Here is a 15,676-nt window from a genome sequence, read left to right as displayed (position 1 = left end):
GTCCAGTGCATGTCTGGAAGCAGCTTTATACAGCACAGGCGCAGATCTCCGTCAATTGAAAGTATTCACAGAATCACTTCTTGTTTGGCAATTTGTCTTCAAAGTAAAAGCATAACGTTCACGTTGTTGTTGCATCCAATGCTTTACACTTAGCGGAATTGCAGCTTTAATTTGAAAAGTTGTGGACTATGATCTGATGAGATTGAAACAGACCTCTGATAATGAACAAATAACAGCACTTCAGTAAATCTAAAGGTATAATGAAGAAGCCACACTTGCTGCGTGATCAAACATATTAGTCATATCAGTCACACCCAATTGCAGCTCAGCGCTGACAAGAGGCCCGTGTGAACAACAGACGCCCCTGACAAGAAGCAGACCCGTGGCGCAGGCGTCATGCACTGCTCACGCAGGCAGTGTTGCCCGGGCATAATGAGGATTTCAGACTAAACTCCTGTGTCCAGCCCATAATTTCAGCTGTGTTTTAAACCTAACCTCGAGAGACACAAAATTATCGGAAGCAAGTACACGGATTTACGGACTGTTTCTACAAACGTGTGGTCTGAAACTGGGCAGCCATGGGAGCTGTTCTGGGAACCTTGACATTCGCCAGTTGTGTAAGTTCTGATATTGTGAAAATAAACTGTGTTATCAACAGCCGCCATTGATGTTAGTCTTATACCTTGTGTTTTAAGTCCCAATACTGCCCTTGCTTTTGGGCTAAGATAGAGCAGAACGTTGCGTACACCATTTAGTGACTCTTGTTCGATGTTGACGTATTCACAGAACAATGATTACATTCGTCATACTAAATTGATGAATTGCTTTGTATTCATTGCCCGACTGTTTGTATATTTGTGGGAAGAACGGAAACGACCATATTCTAATAACCGGCGTTTTGATCATTTGCCTTTCGCTCACTGCTTAGTTCGGTCACCACCGTCACTTTACACAGTTTCCGTATTGATGTCATTTCACCAAACGTCCCGTTAGTTACTGAAGATAGCGGGTAAAAGTCAGCCGCAGGTTCGATATTCGCTGGATATTCGGTTTTCATTTACCCCGCAATCAGCTTAATCAATCAACCCAATTGCATTTCATTACGGCTGTAGTTTGTTGAGGACAGCATAGGACACCGTATCAACAAAAATCACAGTGACATGTTGCTCCTATCGATATCTGTGCGAGAAAAGCTCTTAAATCAACGTCCTGGCTGCTGTCTGTTTTAGGGACCGTCTACAAATTACACCCCACATTATAGCGAATGAGGATGCAATGAATAGTTTCAAATATTCACCAAAAATCAATGGAAATACATTTTCGCATTCTGATTGCTGTAGTACTTGCCGATGGTTGGCTTTTACTTACTACGGGTCATTATTTGTTGAAATTTTGCATTATAGCGAATGAGGATGTAATTAATCGTTTCAAATATTCACCAAAAATCAATAAAACTAAATTTTTTCATTCTGATTGCTGTAGTACTTGCCAATGGTTGGCTTTTACTTACTACGGGTCATTATTTGTTGAAATTTTGCATTATAGCGAATGAGGATGCAATTAATAGTTTCAAATATTCACCAAAAATCAATAAAACTAAATTTTTTCAATCTGATTGCTGTAGTACTTGCCAATGGTTGGCTTTTACTTACTACGGGTCATTATTTGTTGAAATTTTGCATTATAGCGAATGAGGATGCAATTAATAGTTTCAAATATTCACCAAAAATCAATAAAACTAAATTTTTTCATTCTGATTGCTGTAGTACTTGCCAAACGATTGCAAAACTGAATATCCGGCGAATATCCAACCTGCTGCTAACTTTTACCCGCTACTGAAGCGGTGGAGTCCTCACTGAGCTCACAAGTCATTTATATATCATTAAAGAGATGGTGATAGAACACAGCGATGTAGCAAGTTACACCGCGTGACCAGTATCTAACCGTTCAAAGACTGAATGGGCAGAGAAGAAGTGATAAATTGTCGCTCTAAAACAAGGCAGATCTTTTTGGCCACTCCAAGCATATTCACCGAATCAGCGCAAATAGACGCGCATTAATAAATGATACCTTACTTGATCAAATTTCTCAATCCACATATCTCATCTAAAAATGATCACATACGCCAAGTGTTGTGATTTCATCTGTTGTTAGTTAGTTTGCAGCAAAACGCTAAACTGAAATTATGTGTAAGTGTCGTATTTGACCAAAAGAAGAATTCCTAAAATGTTCTGGATCCGGAGGTGGATCCACAACCTTTCAACTTTGCGAAAAATTGCGTTTTATTGACATTTTAATGGATTTGCCAGGAAATCATTTTAAGGATCCTTATTAAATAAACAATTTATATTTAGGGGACTGATTTCTATAAGTGTGTTTATTTTGGTACAGCTTGATGGAATTTTATGTTACTATTGGTACCCAGGTGGGGGTATGTGCTCTAATGCCATTGTAGTTTCTAACAAACACAAAACAAAGGTGTTGTGTGTCTCATAATGGAAATCATAGAGGCCACTGCAATGTAAATAGTTGATCATAACAGACTTGGTCATCTGCTAACACATGATTAATTGGATTAACTCGGCTTTGTTGCCTTGTGCAGTGTCTTGAAATGACCATAATCAGAAATACCTTCAAAATAATGGATTCAGATGATGATAACAGCAGGTATATTTACTGCAGGAGGAGAGCATACGAGTAGATAATCCAACATATGGGAGAGGATCCATTTTATATAAACAATTACCACGAGAGGATAATAGGCTTAGGCTGCTGGGCAGTACAAGTGCTTTATTCGGTTGTTGTTTACCTGTTCAATTCCGAATTAAACAACCTAACAATTTATACAAACGATTAAAAATAATCACACTTGTCACAAGTTTTGCAATAATCAAATATTTAAACAAACATAACCAATTCTGAATTTGCAGTGATTTTGAAATAGAGGAAACAAACAGATCTATACATTTTCAAGCTATGACCAGCAAATATTTGGGGATTTTATAATATATACGTGATTATTATATTATGGAAATTGTCATCAATTTAATAAATTACTAATAATTACAGCAATGTGGTTTGCTTGGCTCTACTCTTGCGTAAAGGATTATCCAAGGTACTGTAATGTTCAAGCAAAATAAAGACCATGCCTCTGTCACTTTTACACTAATGAACATATTATCATGGTTTGTGTTGGTCTTAAGCTTGGTCAAGCTGGCCATGTGCTGTTATCTGGCACATATTACCATGTCCTAGTCTGTGCTGGTACTAAGCCGACCTTGTCTGGCTAGGTATTAACTTGTTGACTATATCTGATCCTCTGTATCGCTTAACACCACCTTATCAGTGTGTCTGTGTGTGTTAGAGAGAGAGAGAGAGAGAGAGAGAGAGAGAGAGAGAGAGTTTTATATAGTGCAAAAAGTATTTTCCATGCATCTGTGGAAATTTTACCTGTTGAGGCTTAATAAAACATCCCTGGTGTTAGTCATTAGGCAATAGAGCTGTCAAATAATTATTACTATAATCTACATCTCAATATGAATGTTACAAGTGAATAACTTCCATGTTGTTTTAGCTGGAATTTACACACTTCTGAGGGAGTTGTGCATCGATGACAGCAAGACCACATTACATTCCTGCCGTGTGTGTGCGTGAGAGAGAGAGATAGGGAGATGGAGAGAGGGAGCCTACCTACTGCCCATCACCTGAAGGTCTTTAAATTGACTTTTAAATAGCTACAGCCTTTGTGAGGTTTATGGTAACACAACTGTATATCCATGTTTAAAGTAGCAGGTACTCAAATAAATACCAGTACTATACAGTTTGCAATCACAGCCAGTGGGTCCTTTCCATAACATAATGAGAGCTCAACAGGCTGCACCTGCAATTGTGGGGTTGGGGGAGAGAATCACAAAACTGTGCACGTTTGAACCAGATGGTTACGACCTACCACAGATCTTGCGAGTCTGCAAGATATAATATCCTGTCTCAGGATTTAATTTCACTTTATCAGCTCCTCTGTTAGCTTTTACTTGTTCAAAATCACACTGTAAACCGAGCAAAATTCTCTTTAAGTCCCTCAATTAGGTCAATACACTGAGATACTGACAGTTTGGGCTTTGTAAATAATTTGTGACTTTTCCAAGTGGGATGAGTAAAGAATTCAAACTTTTTTTGCATTTGGGAGCAGACAGAGACCGCGCCTCAACTTTAGTTTGATTGCTGCTTTCATCATGACCACTCAAAGCACTTTACAATTTGGTGTGGGGATGGCATTTTACGTCATAAACCTTGCGTGTCTGCTGCTGCCTGTCATTCAATTCAATTTAATTTATTTGTATAGTACCAAACTATAATATACATTATCTCAAGGCTCTTTGCATACAAGGTCAATACCTTAAAAGTTATAGAAAAAAACAACAATTCACACAATGAACAAGCACTTTGGCAAATGTGGAGAGAGAAAAAGAATGTGCTAACATGCCCAGGATGTGCTAACACACCTCATAGAGTACCAAATTCAGTCTGTGAGAATGATAGTGGACATACATGGCTTTCGGAAAGGTTTGTATCTGAATCACATGCACACCTCTCCTGTTTCCTGACCTAACTGATTCCCATCAAAATTGTAGTGCCTTAAGATAATATATGTTATGATATAGCACTATACGAATTAAATTGAATTGAAAGAGGTTTAGCAGAGTGAACAAACGAAATATCTTGACGTCATCAAACTTGAGTGCCCAAACTCAAAAAAACTAAAACTTTGCTATGGAGAAATTGCTTTGTTCTCTGGCTGATGAATCTGACGTAGAGCCCAATATGTCCACACAGCCACATGCAGTTTGCATGAAGATCTTTCCCTTTGTGGCTGTAAAAGTTTTTTGTTCCCTGCGGCCTCAACTTATGAACGCTTGCCGCCCCAACATTTTCACTCTCCATCCTTCTCCTGTCAGCCAGCTCCATTTTGAGAGCGATCTTAAAAGCTTTGGCAAAAGTGAGATTGTTTCCAGAGAGTAGTCTCCTTTGGCAGATTTTGTTATATATTCCACTGTCGAACCAATCTTGTAGTGATGAATCAAGGCTCACGCAGAACTCACAGTCAGTTGCGCATTGCATCGACTCTGCTTTTCATTCCATCCAAGTCTTTTGCGGAGTTCTCCTTGACAGAATTGATACTACTATTGACTAGAGGGTGAGAAAGGTACAGGCCAGTTTCAGAAGGGACAGCGGATGCATTGATCGTATATTTGGTCTTAGAAACATCATTAAGCAGTGCATTGAGTGGATCAGCCCTTTGTTCACCATTTCCTATGACTTCAGGAAAGACAGTCTGAGTTGTGACATAATGAAGATCTTGTGATCATATGGAGTTCCTCCAAAAATGGTCACACTTATGGGGATGTTCTATCATCAGTTTCCGTGCACTGTCACAGTCAATGGTTACCTGTAAGATTGGTTCCCTGTAGAAACTAGTGAGCAACAATTATGCACAATTAAGTCACGTCAGATGTGTAATTGTCGTATTCATGTCGTATGTATTCTTGAGTTTTTACTATAATTGTTTAAGCTTCAGTCACAAAATATGTCTCCTCCTAAATTCCGAAATGTATGATTTTGTTTGTTCCCAGGTGCCATGCCTGTGCAGCAGTGCAACATGTCTGATATGCAGCTGCTGCCCAAGCAGTAGAAACTCCACTGTTACCAGAGTCATCTATGCCTTCATCTTGCTGCTGGGGACCATTGTCGCTTGCATCATGCTGTCCCCAGGAGTGGGCGAGCAGCTCAGAAGGGTATGAAGGGATCTCTCTCTCTCTATTGTCTCTACTGTTGTCTCATTCAATCTGCAGGATGTTAACAGCATGTGGTGATGTTTAGAAACTGCTGTATCAAAATCATACAATTGTTCTGGATGTAACTTAAAGGGATAGTTCACAGAAAAATGAAATTCATCATCTACTCACCCCTATGCCGATGGAGGGGTGGGTGAAGTCTTTGAGTCCACAAACACTTTTGGAGTTTCAGGGGTAAAATGGGATGACTGGGATTTAGTGAACTTAGTGAATCTTCAGACGTCAATACTGCCTCCTTACTGCTGGTGTGGTGTCATACGAGTGTCCGTAAGCCCCGATATTTAAAACAGCATAATTTCCACAAGGGCAGAACGATATTAGGAAACATGCGATATACGATATCCTTGTTGAATATTGCGATGATGATACGACTTGCGATAAATAAACATAAACAGTCCCTGGCTAAGGACCCAAAGACCACGGACAGCTCCACAGCCGAGAGAAGGCGCACATCCCAGCCGCAGCACCAACAGGTCCGGGGCAGACCCCGGGGGAGTCATGCACAGCTCCACTAAGATCACCTACAGTGTTTATGTGGGGTCTTTTAACATGTTTGGGCAATAGAGAGTTATTTTTACAGTTTTTGCGGCTCAGTCAGTAATTTACTACGTCTCTACCATTCGCGCTGTGAGCTGCTCCAACAAAACCCAACAGTGCGCGCCGCCATCTCCTCCAGCTCCATATACATTTTTATATGGAGTGTCCGGTCATACTGTGTGTGTGTGTGTGTGTGAGAGAGAGACAGAGTATCGATCATTATGTGATGATCAGTGTTGATATTGTGACGACAACAAATCAACTTTTAAAACTGTAGCGAGTCAGAGAGAGAGAAAGAGAGACAGAGAGAGACAGAGACACACACAGCAGCGGAGTGTGTGTATTCCTTTCCACTCGGATTCTGGGATCACAAATAATCTACACAAATACTGTAAATAATCAATCGCTCATAATGATGAATTTAAGTTTCACTGTAGAATTTAGTCATAAGAGGCGGAGCGATATCTGTTTTCAAATTCTCATGGTTTTTTTTCTATTCTCTTTTTCCAAAAATTAGTAATTGACCCGTCAAAAGGTGTTATCTGCACTGAGGGAAACTATCCTGGTTTGCATTTGTAAAGCTCAGAGCATTGTCATTTGCATGTGAAAGCCTCCCCTAGGCTTAGGAGCAGGGGGGTCACCTCCCAACATTCCAAAGCTTGTAAAACTGCCAGAAACTGGTACCCCGCGTCAATTCCTGACAGTTTTCTGTGCTGCCTGCAGATTCCTGTGAACAGCCGTTAACTGGAAATTCACGGCACACAAACACAAACTCTTCTTTTCATGCAGTGGCAGAGACCGAACATAATTGTTTCATGTTTTCCGCTAAGTTCAATGGAGCTTCCTCCTCACTCCCACTCTGACCTGTGCTTACTTTACATTTTAAAAATGAACACCATCACTGATCACAAGTTATTAAGACACGTACAGGACTGACGTTTACTTTGTGTTTGTTTGATTCTCTAGAGTTTATGAGACACCTGTTTAAGCCAGCTACACAACACGAGACGTAACGTGATGAGCACAGACAGGACATCAGGGTTAAAGTGATTGGAACGATCCATAGTCAAGATCCGACATCATCGATTCATTATCATCTCATATGAAGAGGGACAGAGATGAGCAGACACACACACACTCCTACCCACAGAATTTCTTTCCGCAGATTACAACGTAACGTGACGTGCACAGCCAGGACATCAGGGTTAAGACGTAACGCAATGTTTTAACTTCATTGTTGCAGAAGAAGCTGCTACCCGTTTATCCAGTAACATAAATATTAATCCAGCAGGTATTTATAGAAATCAGTTGATTAGAAAACATCACAGAGTCACTTGTTGACCTGCGGAGTAATGAGCCTGATTGCAGTGCTGCTGCTAAGGAGGGCCAGGGGGAGCCATGCAGGGTATCAAAGATTGTCCTTTTAAGCTTTAGGTACAGCACAAAATTCTAAATTGAATGAGTCAGTGCGGAGAGCACTGACCTCTGTCATACACTTACTGTTGTAGTCTGATTTTTGAATTGAAGACCTTATTTCGTAAAATACGTCACAATTGTTATAACTTTAACAGTCTATAATACTTTTTAAAGCACTTTCTAAATAAAAACATGTGAGTCATGTTTGTCTGAGTGATTGTATTAATCGTGCCAGATGCAGTAATAAAGAAAATTGTAGATGTGATACATTTAATGCATTGAAATGCATCGAGATGCATTGATGCATTTTTGTGAATCTAATCATTGAATGCGAAATTGCAATCGAAACGTGAGGCTAGCTAAGATGCACACCTCTAGTGGAAATGACCTTGTTTCAATTCGAATGTCATGGCTTGCGGACACTTTGATGACATCGCACAAGCACTATAGATGAATGTTATGTTTTTTTGTTTTTTTACTAAGTCTAAAGATAGGTCACCAATGTCTTCAATTTCATAGAATTCGGCCGCTACACTGTTTACCCCTACAACTCCATAAGTGTTTTGTGGACTCAGACACTTCACCCAGTCCTCCATCGGCATAGGGGTGAGTAGAGAATGAGTGAATTTTCATTTCTGGGTTAACTATCCCTTTAAGGTTGTTCATAATGTTTATTTTGTTAAATTGTTTTGCCCATCCTTGCTCAACGAGGTTCAGCTCCTGATCATCTTTGTGTTGTTTATTGAAACTTTGTACAGTTACAATTTAAACTCCTTTTGTTTTACTGTAGATCCCAGGCTTCTGTGAAGATGGGGCAGGTTCATCTATCCCCAGCCTACAGGCTAATGTCAACTGTGAAATGTTTGTGGGCTACAAGGCAGTGTACCGTGTCTGCTTTGGCATGAGTATGTGGTTCCTGGGATTTTCTTCTCTAATGATCAATATCAAGAACAGCAGAGACCCCCGTGCTGCCATCCATGATGGGTAAGGATTGAAGTTACCCCAGCAATGCACTCATTTTATTCCATATGTGGTGAGCTAAAGCATGTGCATGTTTTTGGAAATCTAGCTGCCTTCTGATTAAATTTCTGAAAACAAGCATACACCTACGGCCTGATCTACTAAGATCCCAAATAAAGAGTGCTAAATTGCTTGTGCATTGTAACAGTTTGCACGTTTAGTTGGTGGGCGGTTTGCGGGTGATCTACTAAAAATAATTGCGTAAATGATAAAAGGTGCAAACATGGTAAGGGCAGTAGTAACTGGTCCGCCATGGAGCATTACTGAGAGCAAAGTGACCGCAAGCACAAGGCGAGATGTATTATCATGATACTGGAGGTGTTAGTGGAAGAGGCAAACAAACATGTTGTTGAGCTACGGCAAAGAAATATTAATATAACACAAAGAAATGAGATATGGTAGAGTATCTGCGGGAAAGTAAATGCTGTGGGTAAAACAAAAATACGACCAATAAAATTAAGAGAGGAAGAAAAAATTGCTATTAATAATACCTCGGCAAATAAAACAGGTAGGGGTCCATCTTCTTCCACGCCGTCTCCTTTCACCACAATAACTGCAGCCATCTGTTCACAAAGCTGTGCAGATTAGCACCTACCTTTCAAGCCTGAATATAGATGCAGTCACAACCACCACAATTATTTTCAGGCTTTGTAAATCACTATGCTTGTGCATTCAAGTATTTGCATCTATTCCTCACAATATTTGCCAGTCGAGTAGAAACGCCTGATATTGCATATTAATTTAGGTAAACATACTAAATGGACAGTGCTTGTTATTCTGCACGCAATCCTCAGTGCGCACCGTCAGCCATCAGCCTTTCATAAGTTTTATAACATGTTAATCAGCAGCTACCTTTGTCCTGCATTCACATTTGGTGTCTTTAGATTCTTTACTACAGCTGCAGCTACAGCTAAAGGGGACATATTATGAAAAATCCACATTTGTAGTGCTTCTACACATTTATTTGGGTATCTGGCATGTCTACCGTCCCAAAAACTCTGGAAAAAAACAACTCCCGCAATTTGTTGTGGTTCCTCTATGTCAGAAACAATACGCTAGAGTGCATCATATGGGATAACGAGCGAAATACACGTCATTTTCGAAACCATGCCCATGTAGGGAGTCTCGCTACATGGCCTAGGACCACCATCGCCATCATCACCACCACCAGAGCTAACACGTTACTAAGTAACGCGTTACCGGCATCACTGGTTATAATATCACTGAATGTGATCTAAACATTCCCCCAGCATATGCATCAGTCCTCATGGAGTCTCTGAGAGAGAGAGATACTCCAGGTCACCACAGGCTCTATGAGAGAGCAGGGCCTCCTGTCCTTCCTTGCACCTGCCCCCCTTTTCACATCCTGCCAAACAACTCCCAAGTATCGAGCAGTCACGATTTAACAGAATTTAACACAAACAGATAAATATCAACAGGCTAGACAGAGGCAAACACTGAGTGGAACTGATGGCGGCAGTGCAGATGCAGCAGGCAACTATGAAGGACCCTATGAGAGATAATTCATAATGGTCTCTCACACACACCAGTACACATCCCACACACACTACTATACTCTCTTACATATACCATCATAACCTCTTAAAACACTACTAAAATCTCTCACACACACTACTATACTCTCTTACATGTACCATCATACTCTCTTACATGTACCATCATACTCTCTCACACACACTAGTGTTGTACTTGTCGAGACAACCAGTGTGTCCCTAGGCATAATGCCCTGCTATATTTTAGTGTTTATATTTATATAATATATGTCTACTATAACATTATATTAATATGTTAATATTATATTAATATATATTATATTTTAAAATGGCAACAAATATAACTTTTACGCTGATGTTATTATGCATCACCATATGTTTCTTTACCTGTTTGCATCATTCAGGTGGGAGTGAGAGAGAGAGTGAAAGAGATAGTGAGAGACTATTGCCAAACACCTGAAGTTCTTCAAGTTAACTTTTAATAAGTACTATATTTCCTTGCATAAAATTAGTCCTGCACACTATACGATATGAAGCCATACATCTGTTCTGCTTCACAATAAAAACATTTAAAAACAAATGAATAGATTCAGTATACCGAAACGTTGAAGTCCTTTTTTTTCTCCTATGTGCACATGTATTATTGCAATCATTTATATTTGTGACATTTATTTAACCTCTAGCGTTCCAGTGGCCAGCGGACCGTTAAGTGTCATTAGTATTGTTATTTACAAAACTGCTTCGTACAGCTAGGTACTGATGCGACATATCTTTGGAAAGCTAAGATTCTTGTGATTTGACCGATGCAATCCGTTAAAAAAAACAAAAAGAAAATGGAGATCACTCACCTACGAGGCTTCATCGTAATCCACAAAAAGACAATATTCCAACAAAAACAGTCTTATTACATTGCCAAAGGTCCAGATGATCCAATCCTGTAACATAATTAGTCCAAAACACATTATTACATCAAAGAATAGGCACAGACTGCTGTTGCGTCATCTCAGAGCAGCCAGCAGCTCTGTGTAACCTTTGATGTATTTCCCCTCGTAACTCCTCTTTGCATGTAAACACAGGCAATCTCGATTTCAAAATGGCGGCTAGACTCTAAACTTTAGATTGACAGCTCACTTGACCCAATAGGAGCTCGCATGGGTAACTGCGTAATGATGAACAGCTGTGCGTAAAAAACAAAGAAGAGTTGTTTTGGTTATGTTTTGTGTAGGGTTTTGTGGGTGTTTGAGTGCCCTTTTTCTTTCTGTGAGAAAGTGTGTGACCATGGTTACCAAGGGTCCTTTGGAGTCTCCAAATGGAAACTGCCTAGACATACCCTTAGAAAAACATTTGTAAAATATTCATTTTCTGTGGTATTGTTATCAAATTTGAACTTGGGCTAGGTAAGACTTCTTGATGTGGTCCCATTGTGTTTACCAGCTCATAAGTCCCAGCTAGAGTCATCTGCAGGCATCTGTTTACCAAAAAAGATTCAGGCGGAAATTAAAAATTGTTATGGTTGTTGGGTTGTGCCCTGAGTCATGGTGTGAAAAGCGACCTGAAATTTGTATACCACACTATTTTGGGAGTCATAAGTGAGACAGGAGTTGGGGTGTGGATGTGTATTGAGTGCTCTCAGAGGTGAACTTACGACAGCATGGTAGGTGGCTGATAGTTGGTGCCTTAAAGCAGTGGTTCCCAAAAGTGGGGTCCCGACCGCCCAGGGGGCCGCGAGACACATCGGGGGGGGGGGGGGGGGGGGTCGTGAGACTCCTTCCAAAAAACAAATACACTTTAAATAGAATATTTAACCCATTATTGTATAAATAAATACATAAATGTGATTTGAAATTTGAATAAAAACATGCAAATAAAAACATTTCTATCAGTTATTTCCATATTTTTTGTTGACCCATGAGGTCATTACAACACGGATTAGCGAAAGGAGTGAGAGTTGCAAGGCCAAAAGACAAACAACAATCCAAGCCAAAGTTCAAAGGGCATCATATGAGGTGACATATTTAATTGCAGATGGACAACCGCTCTACCCCTCAGCCAAAGTCACCCTAATGAGTCTGATTGTGCTCTTATACTCAGCAAAAACGATTTAGTCTTATACACTTTTTTAATACTTAGAGTATGGCATTTGTTTGCTCACCACAGTGTCCAATAAGGTTTTCAAAAACAAAGTAAAGATAAGAAGTGCTTTATCAGTCCCGCAAAGGGGAAATTTGCAATGTAACAGCAGCAGAAGACATCACATAAGTTCAGGGCGCAAGGCAATTCCCACTGCAGTGGTAGATGCTGCATAGAGTGGATGACGTTCCCTAACGTTCACGTTTAAAATATGAAAACTGATCGTAAAGTTCACTGTTCGTGAAAAACATGCGCGACAGGCACAACACTGCACAGGGATCCACTGCGGAGGGGCTGCGGAGGGGCTGCGGAGCTGCGGGTTGCAGACCCCTGGCTAAGGCGAAAGAGCGATTTGTTTACTGCTCCGCCGTTAAAGAGATGCGGACGTCAAAACATTAGTTGGGCTATAATATTAGATCCGCCTCGCATTTTCTCCTCCCGGTCGCGCGCCTTTGCCTCCGCGCCGCACCGGTTGGGCGCACCATACAGTTTGAGAATCACTGCGCTACACAGGGGCGGCCCTAGCACATTTGGTGCTCTATGCAAGCTTCACCTGCATTAGCTAGGCCTCAGATTATATGAACGTGTTCACCATTCAAATTCATTATTTGTCATTAAGTTGCGTTCAGTTCAACGTTCTCATAAAAATGAACGTGTTCATGCACAACACTGCCTGAAACTCAATAGCCTACTGGCCTACCTGCCTCGGCCGCCTGCGGGTGACTCTTCAGCTGTGCTGGATTGCTGTTCACTGCAAAGTGAACCCGGATGAGCTCTACTCACCTCGAAAATCAGCTGCTGCTCAAACTCAACAAGAAGTTTGTAGACTAGTGCTCGAAAGGTGGACCAAAGTTTAACCAAAAGTTTAAATATACAGTGGGACAGCGGCATTTTAACTTTTTATTTTAGCTGTCATGTGGTTCATGTCTTGACATGTCCTCCCAAAAGTTCTTAAATGTTGTGTTGACATGTTCAATGTTTAATGTTTGACATGTTTAATGTCATTGCACTTAAATTTTGTAAAGATCTCCTTGGATTTATGACCCCTTGTATTTTTTTTCACTGTATAGGAGCGGCCCCCATCAATCATCAATCACCCATTACATTGGAAGTAACTAAGTAACTTTTACTTAAAGTACATTTTAAAGGAAAAACTTTTTACTTTTACTTGAGTAGATTTTTAGATGGGTACTTTTACTTGTACTTAAGTAAAATTTCATCAAAGTAAAGGTACTTTTACTTGAGTGCAATATATATTTTTTTTCTAATATTTTATTTTCAGTTTCATATGTAATGTGTACAAACAAATATATCAGTATACCAACAGTATAGAGACATAACAAAGGACACAAAGTGCCTCCCTCCCCCCAAAAATAAAATAAAATAAAAAGGTCAGTGTTCAATGTCAATACAACTACATTAGGTCATTGAGTATTTGGTGTAAGAGATGTACCAATATGATGTAAATATGGCTGCCAAATTTTCAAAAAGGTGTTATATCGTTTTCTGAGACAATAAGTGATTTTTTCCAGGGGGATGCAACTATCCATCTCAACAGACCACCTGTCAATAAGAAGAGGGGAGTCCGATTTCCATGACACTGCAATGCACTTCTTAGCCACACATAGAGCAACTTCAGTGAATTTGAGTTTTGCATTGGTTAGAGAACGGCGAATACTTGTTAAGTTCCCCAATAAACAAAGTTCAGGGTCCACTGGAACATTTACTCCCGTGATCCTGGTTAAAGTGGAGCAGATGTCATGCCAGAAAGGCCTAACTTTCACACAGCCAGGTACAATGCAAAAAGGAACCAACTTCAGTATCACATCTAAAGCACATTTCTGACAGGTTAGAATAGAATGAGTGTAATTTTTCTGGGGTAAGATATAATTGATGTAGAATATTATAGTTAATCAATCTGTAGCGGGCATTGATAATAGTTGACAAGCTGTTTTGACATAGTTCTGTCCAAAATTGTTCGTCAATTGTAACATTGAGATCTGACTCCCACTTCATTCTAGACTTATGCACACCTGGTTTTGGGCCTTCATTCAACAATAGGCGATACATTTTAGAAATAAATTTATGTGTGTTCCCATCACAAAGAAATCTTTCAACATCATTCATAGCAGGCAAATTCATTTCAGGACCCAAATTAGCCCTCAGAAAGGATCTTAATTGGAGATAACAGAAAAAGGTTTGATTGGACAAGTTATATTTCCTCTTCAGGTGTTCAAATGGCATGAAAAGTCTTTTGTCGAAGCAATCTTCCAAGTGTTGGATTCCCTTATGGTGCCATCTGTCCAGAATCTTATTATCAAGAGTCAGAGTCAAGGGTATAAGTTCGTTTTGCTTTAAAGGTGTTTTAGGTGACAGCCCCACCTTCAATCCAAGACTTTTGTGAACCTCATACCACATTTTTATCAGATGCCACTGCCCTCAAAAAAGGATGAGATGAACCTCAGTTGAGGTGCCAGGTAGTAGTTTTTAAAACTTGGCAGTCGAAGTCCCCCCGAGCCATAGTCCCATGTTAGCTTCTCAATGGATATCCGGGGTGCTTTACAATTCCATAAAAATTGCCTGACGTATCTATTGAGAGCTTTGAAGAATGATTGTGGCAATGGAATGGGTAGGGATTGAAACAGATATTGCAATCTCGGTTGTACATTAATTTATATACAATTCACTCTTCCAATCAAAGTGAGAGGCAAGCCCATCCATCTACGTAAATCATCTTCAATCTTACTGAGCAGTGGGAGGTAATTCAGTTTGTACAGGTTTTTGAGGTTGTCTACAAATATACCAAGGTATTTTATACCATCTATAGGCCATCTAAATTGACTTGTTCGCTGGAGTTCAGAGTGATCAAAATTTGTCAATGGAGTAATTTCACTTTTTTCCAAATTCACCTTATAGCCTGAAACACTACTATAAGTATTTAGTACAGTTTATAATTTGGAAAGAGAGTTATCAGGGTCTTTTAAGTACAGAATAACATCATATGCCAGCAAATTAATTTTATGAACTGCCTGATCCACCTGAAAGCCTTTTATATCAGGATCTTGTCTAATTGCTTCAGCCAAAGGCTCAATTGCTAAGACAAAAAGTGCTGGAGACAAAGGGCATCCCTGTCGACTTGATCTGCTTAAAGGGAATGTAGATGAAATCTGTCCATTGGTGCAGATTTTTGCCTGGCCTAGCCCGCTA

At 39.9% G+C, this 15,676-nt stretch overlaps 1 protein-coding gene across 2 annotated transcripts in view; it reads left to right on the top strand.

The window, feature by feature from the left end:
• Positions 1 to 379: 379 nt before the first annotated feature.
• The window catches only part of si:ch73-267c23.10 (serine incorporator 1), a 44,235-nt gene continuing 28,938 nt past the window's right edge, over positions 380 to 15,676 (top strand). For both annotated transcript variants that reach the window (XM_061069385.1, XM_061069383.1), the window contains exons 1-3: positions 380 to 617; positions 5,631 to 5,792; positions 8,596 to 8,789. In XM_061069385.1, coding sequence (XP_060925368.1) covers positions 579 to 617; positions 5,631 to 5,792; positions 8,596 to 8,789 — 395 coding nt within the window. In that variant the 5' untranslated portion in view covers positions 380 to 578. The remainder of the gene's footprint in view (positions 618 to 5,630; positions 5,793 to 8,595; positions 8,790 to 15,676) is intronic.

Source organism: Limanda limanda, chromosome 4 (genome assembly GCF_963576545.1).
Source record: "Limanda limanda chromosome 4, fLimLim1.1, whole genome shotgun sequence".
Lineage (NCBI taxonomy): Eukaryota > Metazoa > Chordata > Actinopteri > Pleuronectiformes > Pleuronectidae > Limanda > Limanda limanda.
The sequence above is the reverse complement of the archived record's forward strand: the minus strand, read 5'-3'. Positions and strand labels throughout refer to the sequence as shown.